The sequence below is a fragment of the Anolis sagrei genome, chromosome 1 (assembly GCF_037176765.1).
Source record: "Anolis sagrei isolate rAnoSag1 chromosome 1, rAnoSag1.mat, whole genome shotgun sequence".
In the NCBI taxonomy this organism is placed as follows: Eukaryota; Metazoa; Chordata; class Lepidosauria; order Squamata; family Dactyloidae; genus Anolis; species Anolis sagrei.
This window is the reverse complement of record NC_090021.1, coordinates 155,083,573-155,098,869: the sequence shown is the minus strand read 5'-3', so window position 1 is coordinate 155,098,869 and position 15,297 is coordinate 155,083,573. Positions and strand designations below refer to the sequence as shown.

The following is a 15,297-nucleotide window of genomic DNA, read 5'->3' as shown; positions in this document are numbered from 1 at the left end:
ATAATCCAAGTTTTTTGGGGGGGGCATGATAGGAACTTTCTCTGAACTGAGAGAAAAATATAACTCCTGACCCTGGCCCCTCCTCCAAACCCTCCTCCAAACTGCATAACATGGCTCATCATTAGTTCAGACATTAGTTCAGCTTAGGCTGGAAAATGTACGCCAAATTTGTACAGCGATAGAGAGGTATAATAGTGATAAATCCACCCATGGTAAAATTGCTAGATGTTGTTACCATGTGCTCCCACTTCAGCCATATATATCCCCTTGACAGTGGTGAAGGAGGACTGAGCACAAAGGCATACAGGTTTTGGCCACTTTCCAAATCTAGGACAGCCTTGCCAACTAACCACAACTTAATATAATAGAAATATTGCTTTGGAAGACAATTTTGTTTGTATGGTATTATAAAAGGGGGGGGGGGAATACCAAACAAATTGTGGGTATTTGGAAAGGACAACTGCTTTGTTTGTTTAAATCTTGATAGGGTGAATGGGATCTGTTACTGTTTTCATAAACCAATAACATATCACAATAGTACAGACCCCCAGATGTGGAGATTAACAAGACGAAGGCAGAGATACAAGAACCGTTAATTATTATTTTTTTTTGCCACTACTTGCATTCTAGATTTTAACAGAACATTAAACGCTAGCTTCAGAAGTAAGCTGCCTTGAGTTATTAAAGCACATAAAGCTCTACCTCATTGTATGCCTTTGAACTTTACTGAGCCCCACAAGCGATGGTGACCCCTTTGCCCTTTCGACAGGTAATAAAGTTTACAGCAATTCCACACCAAGCCATGCACCAAGGAGTAGCCATAGTAGCAGAAAAAGCTAGTAAGGCAAACTCAGATTGGATCATATATATGTAATATTAGTATTCTTCAACAAGGAACAATATATGACTTTATGGTTGAGACAGTTCCAAGCTCCCTTTATGAAGTTTTGTTTGCCTTCCAAATGTGTTCAATTATGTCGGCTAATGTTTTAACAAAGCAGGACTTCCTTTTAAACTGTCGGTGATACCCACTATTAATTCCTGCTCACTGAGCAGGGAAGAGGCACATTGGGGGATGGCTTGTAGATGGTTTTGCTGGCACAATGTGACTACGAGAGTTACAACTGAGGACTTGCCTGCTCGATTCGACTGGTCTATCATGGGTTGAACTATTCTTCTTCTAGCATTAATAAACCTGAAACAAGAAAGAAACAGCGAACAATTATTTTTTTTAAAGAATACAATTTGTCTTTACTCGAAACTTGTGAGATTCTACGGGGTCCCTTTCGAAGCGCAACCGCTACAACAATCTGTAACCTCTGGTGACCTTTGAAAATACAAGCTTCGAGTTGATTTATGTCATTCTGCTTTCATCACAACTGGACACTTCCATTTCATCTTTTCATGGGGGAATCCGCCAAGTTTTAAGGAAACAATGCAAGTATCATTCCTTTCCATTCAAATGAGACAAAGGAAAAATGGCCAAGGAAGCGTTACTAACCCAGAAAGCGTCTGATTCTCCTTATCTCCCACATCTAATACAATTAGTGACATTTCCCTAGCAAATCCTGTATTCTCTTTTTTCCCCTTTACAGTTGTTTTATTAATCAAAACTTCCTCTGCCTCTTGAAAACATAATTCTGTTTTAATGTCTACTATTAAGATAATGAACTGTGATGGCAGCTCACCATCAAATGAGAACACGTCTGGAGTTTTATCACACTGCTCCGGACGTCAGAGCAAGGCATTTCGGTGGCACTTTTTCCTCTTTTTTTATGCAAAGCCTAAGGTCAAGGTGAGGTCATAGCTGTACAGCAATGGAACTTATATAATATGGTTTTCTCTTGCTGGGCCTGAACATTGACAGCAAACATCTTGTTAAATTATAATTGCACTGCTGCTGAATAGCAGGGAATGTCCTGGTTCGGATGAAAAGTAGGCAATTTGGCACCAAAACTTACAATTCTGGATAATCTTTTAGCAAAACCTTATTAGTTTTGGAATGATCATGGCAAAGATAATAATTGCTTAATAATGTGCAAAATAAAGATCGCTAATAAGGGCTAAACGTTACATCGTAATGTGAAGGAGAAATCTTAAAGGGCAATGAATAGAACATTCATCTCATAGAATCATAGACCTAATTTATTTAGTACATTTCTATACTGCTCCTCTCAGCCTTCTGGCAATTCGAGGCGGTTTACAAGGCAAAAATTCAATGCCGCCAAGGACACAAGTACAATCTATATAAATAAAAATGTAATGTTCGTTTGTGGGATTAACATAACTCAAAAACCACTGGGCGAATTGACACCAAATTTGGACGCAAGACACCTACTAACCCAAGGAGTGACCTTCACTCAAAAAAATTGATTTGTCATTTGGGAGTTGTAGTTGCTAGGATTTATAGTTTACTTACAATCAAAGAGCATTCTGAACTCCACCAATGATGGAATTGAACCACATGTGGCACACAAGACTCCCATGACCAACAGAAAACACTAGACATTGACCTTGGGCATTGACCTTGAGTTTGGGAGTAGTAGTTCACCTGCATCCAGAGAGCACTGTGGACTCAAACAATGATGGATCTGGACCAAAATTGGCACCAAAATTTGCCCCAATATGAACACAGATGGAGTTTGGGGAAAATAGACCTTGACATTTGGGAGTTGTAGTAACTGGGATTTATAGTTCACCTACAATCAAAGAGCATGCTGAACCCCACCAAGGACAGAATTGGGGCAAATTTCCCGCACAGAACCCCCATGACCAACAGAAAATACTTAAGGCCATCCAGTCCAACTCCCTTCACGAGGGCAAGAAAACGTAATTAAAGCCCTTCTGACAAAGAGCCATCCAGCCATAGATATAGATACATAGATATGATTTACACAGAGAGATATATAGTATTATAGATTTGAAAGATAATGGATCTGGACCAAACTTGGCACCAATATTCCATATATCCAAATATGAACACAGATGGAGTTTGGGGGAAAGAGACCTTGACATTTGAGAGTTGCAGTTGCTGGGATTTATAGTTCACCTACATTCCAAGAGCATTCTGAACCCCACCAATGACAGAATTAGGGTATACTTCCCGCAAAGAACCCCCATGACCAACAGAAAATACTTAAGGCCACCCAGTCCAACTCCTTTCACCAGGGCAAGAAAACGTAATCAAAGCCCTCCCAACAAAGAGCCATCCATCTCTCTCTCTATATACACACACACACACACACACACACACACACACATATATATATATATATATATATATATATATATATATATATAAACCACTGGGAGAATTGACACCAAATTTGGACACAATATACCTATCAGGCCATTGAGTGACCATCACTCATAAAAACACTGAAAAACACAGTGGAAGAGATTTAAAAATCCAAAAAAACCACCCCAAAATTACATTACAACGCATGTGCAAAACTACATATATATACACAAACACAAATATACACAAATATATACATACACATGAAACACATATATACAGACTGGGCCACAGCAATGCGTGGCAGGGAATGGCTAGTTCATTTCATAGAATCATAGAGTTGGAAGAGACCTCATTTATTTAGTACATTTCTATACCGCCCCTCTCAGCCTTCCGATACTGGTGTTTGTGGAAGGGCATACGAGCAGACTTAAAGAAATGTAAAGTGCTTTGGAGGACAAAGTGCTTTGGGTCATTATTCCGGGAAGGCACACTGGAACAGCCACGTCTTCAAGTTCTTCCTGAAGACTGCCAAAGTTGGAGCCTGTCTGATGTCTTTAGGGAGTGAGTTTCAGAGTCGAGGGGCCACCACCAAAAAGGCCCCCACTCTCGTCCCCACCAATTGTGCCTGCGATGCTGGTGGGATTGAGAGCAGGTCCTCTCCAGATGATCGAAGGGATCATGTGGGTTCGTATACAGAGATGCGATCACGCAGATAGGCAGGTCCCAAACCGTTCAGGGCTTTGTAGGTAAGAACCTGCACCTTGAATTGGGTCTGGTAGATGAATGGCAGCCAGTGGAGCTCCTTGAACAGGAGGGATTACCTCTCTTTGTAAGGAGCCCCAGTTAACAACCTGGCTGCTGCCCGTTTGATCATCTGAAATTTCCGGGCATTGCAGTAGTCCAGTCTAGAGGTGACTAAGGCGTGGACCACCTTGGCCAGATCCGCCTTCCCGAGGTACGGTCGCAGTTGGCGCACGAGTCTTAATTGTGCAAAGGCCCTCCCAGCCACCACCGACGCCTGAGCCTCAAACGTAAGTGAAGAATCCAGGAGGACCCCCCAAACTGCGGACCTGTGACTTCAGGGGGAGTGCAACCCCATCCAGCACAGGTTGCCACCCTATACCCCGGTATGGTTTATGATCAACCAGGAGGACCTCTGTCTTGTTGGGATTAATCTTCAGCTTGTTCGTCTTCATCCAGACAGCCGCAGCGGACAAGCACTCGTCTAGCACTCAAGGGGCTTCCTTGGAGTTAGGTGGAAAAGAGTAGCAGTACTACTGGCCTTGTGTTTGAGGAATATCTTCAAACTCAATCCCTTCCACACATCCATGATGATTGTGGCTCCAGTAATTAACTGTTTTAACTGTTTTAAAATGATTCGTCTTTGGAGCAATTGTTTCATTGGAACACACCTATACACACAATATAATTTGCCAAGTGAGTAGCTTTCTCAGTATTTGCAAATTTGGCAATTGTTGCCAGTACTCTATTATTGTTCAATGTTACAATGTTAGGTAGAAAATATGAGAAAAAACCTTGCTTGTTCAAATCCAATAAATGTTTTGCGTTTGAAATCTTTCCAGAGATCAGCAATGTCTGCTTTGGGCACTTTAGTCATCTTAAAAGGGAACATAACAAGTATGTTTTCTTTCCTAGGTCTCATAGCACACAGTTTAAAAATATACCTAGCTCAGTGGACTTACAGAAACAACACATACATATAAATTTCAGAGATCAGTGCCGTAAATGTTTTGCATGCATTTCCATCAGGTCGGAGTTTGTTTTTATATTGACTGTAAACACAATTTCTTAAAAGTATATAATGTTAAAATTGTTTTGTAATTATGTTGCACAAAGCATGACTGTCAGAGCTGTGAGCAAAAGGCTATAGTAATTCTCCTCCCTCATTATACAAAAACCATGTGAAATAGGCAATTAAAAAATTCTACCTTTCTCTCCATTAGTTGTTTGACACCATAACCAATTAGAAAATGCATTCAGAAAGCAGCTTTCATGGAACATCTCAAAGGAAAAGGAAAAGGACAAAGATGCAAGCTTCCCTTTTTCGTAGATGTCCATAGTGATCTTTGATTTTTGCAGATATATATTACATTTACCTTTCTGAGGTATTAGTTACAGTAATCCAGGACAAATTGCTAGGTAGGGGTCAGCTGCAGAATATATAAAGAATACATACTGGATACTGGAAATCTATATAAATAAAAATGTAATGTTCGTTTCTGGGATTAACATAACTCAAAAAGCACTGGATGAATTGACACCAAATTTGGACACAAGACACCTAACAACCCAATGTATGTCCTTCACTCAAAAAATTGATTTTTGTTATTTGGGAGTTGCAGTTGCTGGGATTTATAGTTCACCTACAATCAAAGAGCATTCCGAACCTCACCAACGATGGAATTGAACCAAACTTGGCACACAGTTCTCCCATGACCAACAGAAAATACTGGAAGGGTTTGGTGGGCAGTGTTCTTTGGTTTTGGAGTTGTAGTTCACCTACATCCAGAGAGCACTGTGGACTCAAACAATGATGGGTCTGACCAAACTTGGCACAAATATTCCATATGCCCAAATGTGAACATAGATGGAGTTTGGGGGAAATAGACATTGACATTTGGGAGTTGTAGTTGCTGGGATTTATAGTTCACCTACAATCACAGAGCATTCTGAACCCCACCAACAATAGAATTGGGCCAAACTTCCCACACAGAACCCCCATGATCACCAGAACCAAAGAACACTGCCCACCAAACCCTTCCAGTATTTTCTGTTGGTCATGGGAGAACTGTGTGCCAAGTTTGATTCAAATCCATTGTTGGCGAGGTTCAGAATGCTCTTTGATTGTAGGTGAACTATAAATCCCAGCAACTACAACTCCCAGATGACAAAAATCAATTTTTTTGAGTGAAGGACATACATTGGGTTGTTAGGTGTTTTGTGTCCAAATTTGCTGTCAAGTTGTCCAGTGGTTTTTGAGTTCTGTTAATCCCACAAACCAACATTACATTTTTATTTATATAGACTAGCTGTACCCGCCATGAGTTGCTGTGGCCAACCTTCCCTCTTTCTCTCCTTCTTTCCCTCCTTCCTTTACTTCCTCGTTCATTCCTTCCTTCCCATCTTTCCTTCTCTTCTTCCTTCTCTATCTCTCTTTCCTTCCTTCCTCCTTTTTCTTTCTCTTCTGCTGTCTCTCTTTTCTTCCTTCTCTTTCCTTCCCTCCCTCTTTCTCTACATCTTCCCCCTTCCTTCGCTCCCTCTTTCCTTCCTTCTTTCCCTTTTTTCTTTCCTTCTCTCCTTTCTTCTTTCTTTCTCTCTCTCTTTTTTTCTCTCCCCTTCCCTCCCTCTTTCTTTCTTATTCTGTATTGTCATTTAGCTTTTCGTCATTTAGCTTTTTGGGGCTTTTTAGTCCCTTCTGCTGCGTTATTCAGTGGTTTTTTTTTGAGTGAAGGATATACACTGTGTTGTTAGGTGTACTTTGTCCAAATTTGGTGTCAATTCGTCCAGTGGTTTTTGAGTTATATTAATCCCACAAACGAACATTACATTTTTATTTGTATAGATTATTATTATTATTCAAAGACCTATCACTGATCGTAGTTCATATAACAGGGTGATCAAGAACCAGTGATCAATGTGTGCAATATATTGTGAGAGCCATACACTCATGTCAAACGATCATTTTTCCTCCATGCATATGATGATAAAGATGACTAATAATTTCTTGCTACTTCATCACACTAGAGATTGAATAAACTTTAAATCCAGTTTCTGTCTCCTGCAGAATTCTGGCATTTGTAGTTTTGGGAGGCTATTAAAGCCTTTTCCCTAAAACTACAAACCACAGACTTCTGCAGGAGGTAGCAACCAGATTTAAAGTGGATTCATTCTCTAGTGTGATGAAGGTTCTAGCAGCTGTCATATAAGACTGCCCATCATTCTTCTCTTATCATTGAAGAGTTTATCACAGGGCAACTTAGAAGGTTTAATCAAGAAATGCTAAAACACTCAAAAAAACAATTATTTGCCTTATCTTCATCCCCCCCCCCCCTTCTGCTGATTAAAATCAACACAAACAAGGCATTCCCCTTAAAATAATTTCAGGTTTGTAGTCTGAAGTGACGAACATTGCTTTTCAACAGATTTTGTGCTCACAATCACTTTATCGTTCATCTTTGTGCATTTTCATATGTAGCAGCTTTTCAGAAAAAACGGTCCGTGTGTTTGGGTGCTTTAGGGGTGATTTCAGAGGAAAGAACATTTTCCTTCTGGGCAAAGTAATAAAATGACATTCTTGCTCCTCCCCCTAGAAGTCAACTCGAGGTCAGCTCCCAATCCTTGTATCTGTTTAAATAAACTGGTCCAGCTGTTTGTTTCTGAAATACCCTTTAACCTTCTGTTCCATCCTCCCAGCCTTTGTAACAGAATACTTTACTTTGCATCATAGTAAATGCCAAGCTCCTGTGCATTAAAACACAACAATGGTAGGGTTTCATCATCTACGTCTTTTACAACTCAAAATATCCCATTACATTAAACCAGTATTTTTGCTTTGAAGAAAACCCAATCCAAAAATCAATATATTTATAGTATCTTTTTAAATGTTTTTTTTTTGGGGGGGGGGGAGTCATTGAAAAAAGCAAAACACAACATCTCAAATGAGCTCACATACTGATGCTAAGGTCCCCCAAAATAATAATAATAATAATAATAATAATAATAATAAACATTTATTTGTATCCCGCTACCATCTCCCGAAGGACTTGGTGCGGCTTACACGAGGCCGAGCCCAAAAAAAAACCAATAAAACAACAACAATTATACAGCAAAATAAAACAAAAACAAGCAATAACATTAACAACCCGTAATGGCGCAGTTAAAAACAATGGCCGGGCCAAATGTAATAATTAAAATTAAAATTAAAAAGTATTGAGCATGACAGGTGGGGTGTTTGAAGGGGGGTGGGCATGCAGATATCCTAGATCTCTGAATAAAGTGCATTGGGACATAATGCTAGGAGTTTCCTTATTCTGGAAAGGCACACTGGAACATCCATGTTTTCAAGCTCCTCCTAAAGATTGCTAGCGACGGGGCCTGCCTGATGTCCTTAGGGAGAGAGTTCAAGAGTCGAGGGGACACCACCGAGAAAGCCCTATCCCTCGTCCCCACCAATCGCACATGCGATGCCAGTGGGATCGTAAGCAGGGCCTCTCCAGATTATCGAAGGGATTGTGTGGGTTCTTATACTGAAATGCGGTCATGAAGGTAGGCGGGTCCCAAACCATTTAAGCACCTGCATCTCGAATTGGGACCGGAAAATGAATGGCAGCCAGTGGAGCTCCTTAAACAGAAGGGTTGACCTCTCCCTGTAAGAAGCACCAGTTAACAGCCTGGCCGCCGCCCGTTGGACCAATTGAAATTTCCGGGCCGTTTTCAAGGGCAGCCCCACATAGAGTGCATTACAGTAATCCAATCTAGAAGTGACTAAGGCATGGACCACCCTGGCCAGATCCGCCTTCCCGAGGTACAGTCGCAGTTGGCGCACGAGTCTCAATTGTGCGAAGGCCCTCCCAGCCACTGCCGACGCCTGAGCTTCAAGCGACAGTGATGAGTCCAGGAGGACACCCTACTGCGGACCTGTGATTTCAGGGGGAGTGTAACCCTGTCCAGCACAGGTTGCCACCCTATACCCCGATCCGGTTTACAATCGACCAGGAGGACCTCTGTCTTGTCGGGATTGATCTTTAGCTTGTTCTTCCTCATCCAGATAGCCACAGCGGTCAGACACTCATCCAGCACCCGAGGGGTTTCCTTGGAGTTAGGTGGAAAAGAGTAGTAGAGTTGCGTGTCATCTGCGTAGAGATGGCAACCAACTCCAAAACTCCGGATGACCTCACCCAGTGGTTTCATGTAGATGTTAAAAAGCATGGGAGACAGAATGGAGCCTTGCGGGACCCCATAGGTCAAAGGCTAGGGATCCGAGCAGGCATCTCCCAGCTTCACCAACTGGGAACTGGGAAACACCAACACCAACTGGGAAATATCTCCCACCCAGCTAATATGGTGTTTTCCCAGTTCCCAATCTGGTGTCTTCTCAGTTCTGTTGGACTACAAAGCACCATACTCTTACTTTTAGAGTACATCCGTTGTATGCTGAAAATCCTTCGACAGCAACCATGAGATTCAGCAGCAAGTTAGATGGATCTAATACTGGGGAACACTGTCAAAAATGTGTGGCATTCTTATAATCACTGCCAATTGCTTCTGGGGTCCAAGTGTTGGGAATCAAAACTGCCAGGAATGAAAAAGAAGAATATTTGCTCTCTTGATAATAATCCCTAGCCTTAAAGTATGAAAAATCAGTTTTAAAAACACTACTAAGAACTCATCTTCTGGTCCTTGCGCTATGCTACTCTGCTGCTGAGTATGCATGCCCAGTGCGGAACACATCTCATTACACTAAAACAGTGGATGTGGCTCTTACTGAGACATGCCGCATTATCACGGGGTGTCTGCGCCCCACACCACTGGAGAAATTACACTGTCTAGCCGGTATTGCACCACCTGACATCCGCCGGGAAGTAGCAGCCAATAGTGAAAGGACCAAGGCAGAGACATCTCCAGCTCATCCCCTGTTTGGGTATCAGCCAGCACGTCAACGACTTAAATCAAGACATAGTTTTCTTAGATCTACAGAGACACTTGCTGGAACACCCCAGCAAGCGAGAGTCCAAAAGTGGCAGGCCCAAACCCAGCACCTCAATTCATGGGTGATACCAGATGAGAGACTCCCCCCTGGGCACTCAGAAGACTGGGCGACTTGGAAGGCACTGAACAGATTGCACTCTGGCACCACGAGATGCAGAGCCAATCTTAAGAAATGGGGCTACAGGGTGGAATCCTCGGCATGTGAGTGCGGAGAAGAACAAACCACTGACCACCTGCTGCAATGCACCCTGAGCCCTGCCACATGCACGATGGAGGACCTTCTTGTGGCAACCCCAGAGGCACTCCAAGTGGCCAGATACTGGTCAAAGGACATTTAACCAAATACCAAATTTACAAAATCTTTGTGGTTTTTTTTTTCTTTCTTTCTTTTTTCTTTTTCTTTTTAAACTCTGTGCTTGTTTTGCTCCATTAGAATTGTAACACAAAGGTTGCTGATGACACGATAAATAAATAAAAATAAATAAATCTTCTGGTCTCCGTCAGTATACACACTGTTAACAGTTATTTCTTCCATATTCCTCCCTCCTCCGCCTCCTCTAGTGCTCCCAGTTCTGGCTCCCTTCCTCCAACCAGGGTCCCTCTATTGTGAAAAGACGCTGTCTCTGGTCACATGGAGAAGATTCAGATCAAGACGCAGTGATGCAGCAACCTGCCTTTGAACTTTGACCTTCAGCTCCACTGTGATGTACAAGTTTTGTTTCCTCTAAATGAGAGGCAGCGTAACTAGGGAAGACAAAGGAGGGCCCTACCATTCTCTCTGCCTGCAAATGGTTTGAAATGTTTCCAGTTAGAAAGCGAATATTTTCCTGGGGTCACAAAGCCACTCGGAAAGACGCAATTTAGTAAGACTCATAGTGCGGCGAGGACGATGGTTTTTACACCGAGGTGCCCTTTTCCCATCTTGCCATTTCCTTCCCCATCTCTTCTGTGCTTTCTCTTTTTGTGGTCATTTGCATTACTGGCTGAAGTGAGAAATCGCCCGTCTCTCTTGCAAGTCTCTTCTGGAGCGGAGTCATTCACACCTCAGTCAGCTGGATAAAACAAAGCCCTCCCTTGCTATCAGTCCTCTGCTAAAGGCACCTATGTTTGAGAATATTTGACCGGCCACTCCTAAAGTACACACCGGTTCAAATAAGGCTTTGTGCAAAATAATATTCTGAGCCTTCAAAACTTTATTTACTTTTTGAAAGCATTTCCACAATGCCCTACATTCTGCACCTCGAGTCTCATGGTGTTTGCGGGAAATTTCACACCAACGGCTGAAGTGGGGATGGTGGCCAGGGGGTTGCCTATTAACAGGGGCACTACAAGTAAATAGCAAAATATTTATTTTGCAGTCACTTGAAAACCTTTTAAAACTGTATCTGTAGCTATTTCAGATTTTTGCAGAAACTCAGAAATACAAATTAAGCAGAAATTACCAGAAATTACAGGCCATCCCCAAGCTGTGAACAAGATAATTATTAACTTTTAATTATTATTATTATTATTAACTATTAAGGACTCGGTGCGGCTTACAAAGGCCAAGGCCCCCAATAAAACAACAGCATAACAAATGCAACAATAAAACTCATAAAGCAAACTCATAAAGATAAGAGTCTGTAGGTTTGTTCTTAAGTTGAATTTTGTATGTAAGTCAGAACATATACATTTTGTAAGTGTAACTCTAGCCATCCATATATATTAGGCTTGTTTGATGTAAAAAAATGGTTCAAAACTTGGATGTAGGGGGGCACTGGTGGTTCGATTCTAAAGACAATTCCGATTTTCACAGAAAAAAATGTTCAAAACTTTTTGAAACTTCCAAGACTTCTGAATCCTTTCGTTAATGGCTTGAAAGTATTATTCCCTGTTTCATTGGGTGGCCTTTACTTTGAAAGTAATTGTTTTACTCCTGGAGCAGGGATAAGCAAGCAGACGAAATTCACCCTTCTCTGGTTTATAACTCACTTCTCTGGCTTGAGCCAGAGGCAGGAAAAGCAAACGGGAGGAAATTCACCCTTCTCTGGTTTATAACTCACTTCTCTGGCTTGAGCCAGAGGCAGGAAAAGCAAACGGGAGGAAATTCACCCTTCTCTGGTTTATAATTCACTTCTCTGGCTAGAGCCAGACGCAGGAAAAGCAAATGGGAGGAAATTTAATTCACCCTTCTCTGGTTTATACCTTACTTCTCTGGCTTGAGCCAGAAGCAGAAAAAGCAAACGGGAGGAAATTTAATTCACCCTTCTCTGGTTTATACCTCACTTCTCTGGCTTGAGCCAGACACAGGAAAAGCAAACGGGAGGAAATTTAATTCACGCTTCTCTGGCTTATGCCTCACTTCTCTGGCTTGAGCCAGAAGCAGAAAAAGCAAACGGGAGGAAATTTAATTCACCCTTCTCTGGTTTATAACTTACTTCTCTGGCTTGAGCTGAGGCCAGGGATCAGAAGTGGGGGAAAAGCTGAATCATTTCTGACTCACTTCCTGAGTTGGAAAAAAAATTGGCTAGACTAGCTTCGGAAGGGCAAGGGGACTTCCGGTTTCCTAAAGAAGTTCAAAATTGCTTCAAAAAGGTAATCTTTCCTACTTCATTCTGAATAACAAAGATTCCAACTGGACCTAACCCTCCCATTCGCTTTTCCTGCATCTGGCTCAAGCCAGAGAAGAGAGTTATAAACTAGAGAAGGGTGAATTAAATTTCCTCCTGTTTGCTTTTCCTGTGTCTGGCTCAAGCCAGAGAAGTGAGTTATAAACCAGAGAAGGGTGAATTCTGTCCGCTTGCTTATCCCCGCTCCTGGAGTAAAACAATTACTGAAACAATGGAATATACATAAGTGTTGATTTATATATTCAGCACTGATTCAATAAGTCTACTTTTTCTGGAAGCTGATGCTGAATATAGGCCTTAACATACTCCAGAAAATGTGAATGCAAAATTCAACGTTATGGGATCTTGCTCAACAGTTTTTTCTCTCATCTGTAGAAAGAAAGACATTTCAGAACTTGAAAGGCACTACATCATTTAGCAACAATAGGATGCAGGATGGGAGGAAACGCTATTCCCTTCTTACTCCCCAATTCAGAAACACAATGCTGGAATTTACTCAAATCAGCGTAACCATTACTCAAACTTATAAGTGCAACTCCCCCAAATTCTGTTCTCTGGCACACGCTACATATAGACAGTTGGCAAAGGTTACACAAGAATGGTAAGATTAAATGATAAACAAAGTTTTATGCAAAACTTGTGATGGAGAGCCACTTGTTAATTTGATGTAAGATGCTAATTAAAAGCAATCTACAGCTTTGCAATTTAGTTTTTAAAAATAGCTCCTCACTTTAAACACTACTATGTGACCCTACAAAGGTATTAATGTTGTGCATTCAGGAAAAGTTTCCCTCGAGCTGGGGAACTTTGTTTATATGCTCCCACACGCACAGCTTGATAATGTACCAAGCATATCAAGTGCGGAGATAGAAGAGATGAAGATGAGACCAGGTATGTACACCCAGTATATGTATGCCTGGAGAATCTGAGCTTTAGGAGTCAGAAATGTAAGAGACATCTTTTGTGACTGTCCTCCTTGATCTCCTTTTGAACACTTCAGAAAACTTTCTCATCCCATAATTCCCTTTCCCCTTCACGCTCCCCCAAATACATCACTCTGACACTCTGGAGAATTGTGGAAGGGGGTCAAGGACAAGGATTATTTGCACCAGGCTGTGGGGAAAATACTCATATACTCCTTCCTTACTTATAGGCATTGTTAGCTGCTACTCTCACAACACACAAACCACACTGAGTGCAAGGATGCAGTCCATTAAGAACATGGGTGAGACAAGAGGAAGTGAGAGAAATCTACCCCCGGAAGGGAAATTCACTCCTGAAAGAGTTAACATGGGGGAAAAGTGTCTCCACTGAAGCTTTATCACCAATCCTATTTCCAAAACTCCAATTTCTTAAATCCAATTATCACAGGAACAGAAAGTAAGGTGATGAGGGGCACAGATAGCAACGCAAATCCCACAGGGGTGTCATATATGTATGTATGTATGTACCAGCCATCCCCTGCCATGCGTTGCTGTGGCCCAGTCTGTGTATATGTGTTTTGTGTGTATATATATTTGTGTATATGTGTATATATGTGTGTGGTTTTGTGCATGCATTGTAATGTGGGTTTTTTTTTTTGCTTTTAAACTCTTCTGGCATGTTTTTCAGTGTTTTTATGAGTGATGGTCACTCGTTGGCCTGATAGGTGTATTGTGTCCAAATTTTGTGTCAGTTCGTCCAGTGGTTTTTGAGTTACGTTAATCCCACAAATGAACATTACATTGTATTGTTGAAGGCTTTCATGGCCGGAATCACTGGGTTGTTGTAGGTTTTTTCGGGCTATATGGCCATGTTCTAGAGGCATTCTCTCCTGACGTTTCGCCTGCATCTATGGCAAGCATCCTCAGATGTAGTGAGTAGTCATCTCACTACCTCTGAGGATGCTTGCCATAGATGCAGGCAAAACATCAGGAGATAATGCCTCTAGAACATGGCCATATAGCCCGAAAAAACCTACAACCGAACATTTTTATTTATATAGATGTGTGTGTGTGTGTGTGTGTGTGTCTATCTATATCTGTCTGTCTGTCTGTCTGTCTATCTATCTATTTATCTATCTATCTGGCTGGATTTACATATAAAAAGTACCTGTTTCAACTTACATACACATTCAACTTAAGAACAAACCTATAGAACCTATCTTGTTACTAAATTGGGGATTACTTGTATATGGAGCCTAACAATAATCCTTTCCCTATGAAGTTTAAGATTAAGAACTCGTTTTTCAAAGAAAAAGGGGAAAAATCGCTAACATTATTATCTGGTAAAACAAAACAAATGGAAGAAATCTGTCCTAAGTGGAAAACCTTAAATTGAGATGTGCCATATTTTCTACTTCCAGACAAACAGAAAAACAGTCGTCACCATGCAACTTTAACAGAGGTTAAACCAGGCATGGGCAAACTTCAGCCCTCCAGCTGGAATTTTTAAATGGCCTCTGTGTGTCAGTCTATATATGTTGTGTGTCTATGGCATTGAATGTTTGCCATGTATATGTACATTGTAATCTGCCCTGAGCCCCCTGCAGGGTGAGAAGGGCGGAATATAACTACTGTAAATAAATAAATAAAATAACTGTGTGTAAAGGAACACACAAGCACATTTTGTTTACTTACAGTAATATGCACTGGTATATCAGAGGATTCCATATTTTCTCTTTTCCTGTAATGCTTATTTTTAAAAACCCTGTATTAATCCATATTTCAGATCCACTGT

At 41.3% G+C, this 15,297-nt stretch overlaps 1 protein-coding gene across 2 annotated transcripts in view; it reads right to left on the bottom strand.

Moving 5' to 3' along the window:
* MEIS1 (Meis homeobox 1) overlaps positions 1-15,297 on the bottom strand; it is a 222,372-nt gene that overhangs the window by 11,519 nt on the left and 195,556 nt on the right. For both annotated transcript variants that reach the window (XM_060784304.2, XM_060784320.2), the window contains exon 10: positions 1,137-1,195. In XM_060784304.2, the coding sequence (XP_060640287.1) occupies positions 1,137-1,195 (59 nt within the window). The remainder of the gene's footprint in view (positions 1-1,136; positions 1,196-15,297) is intronic.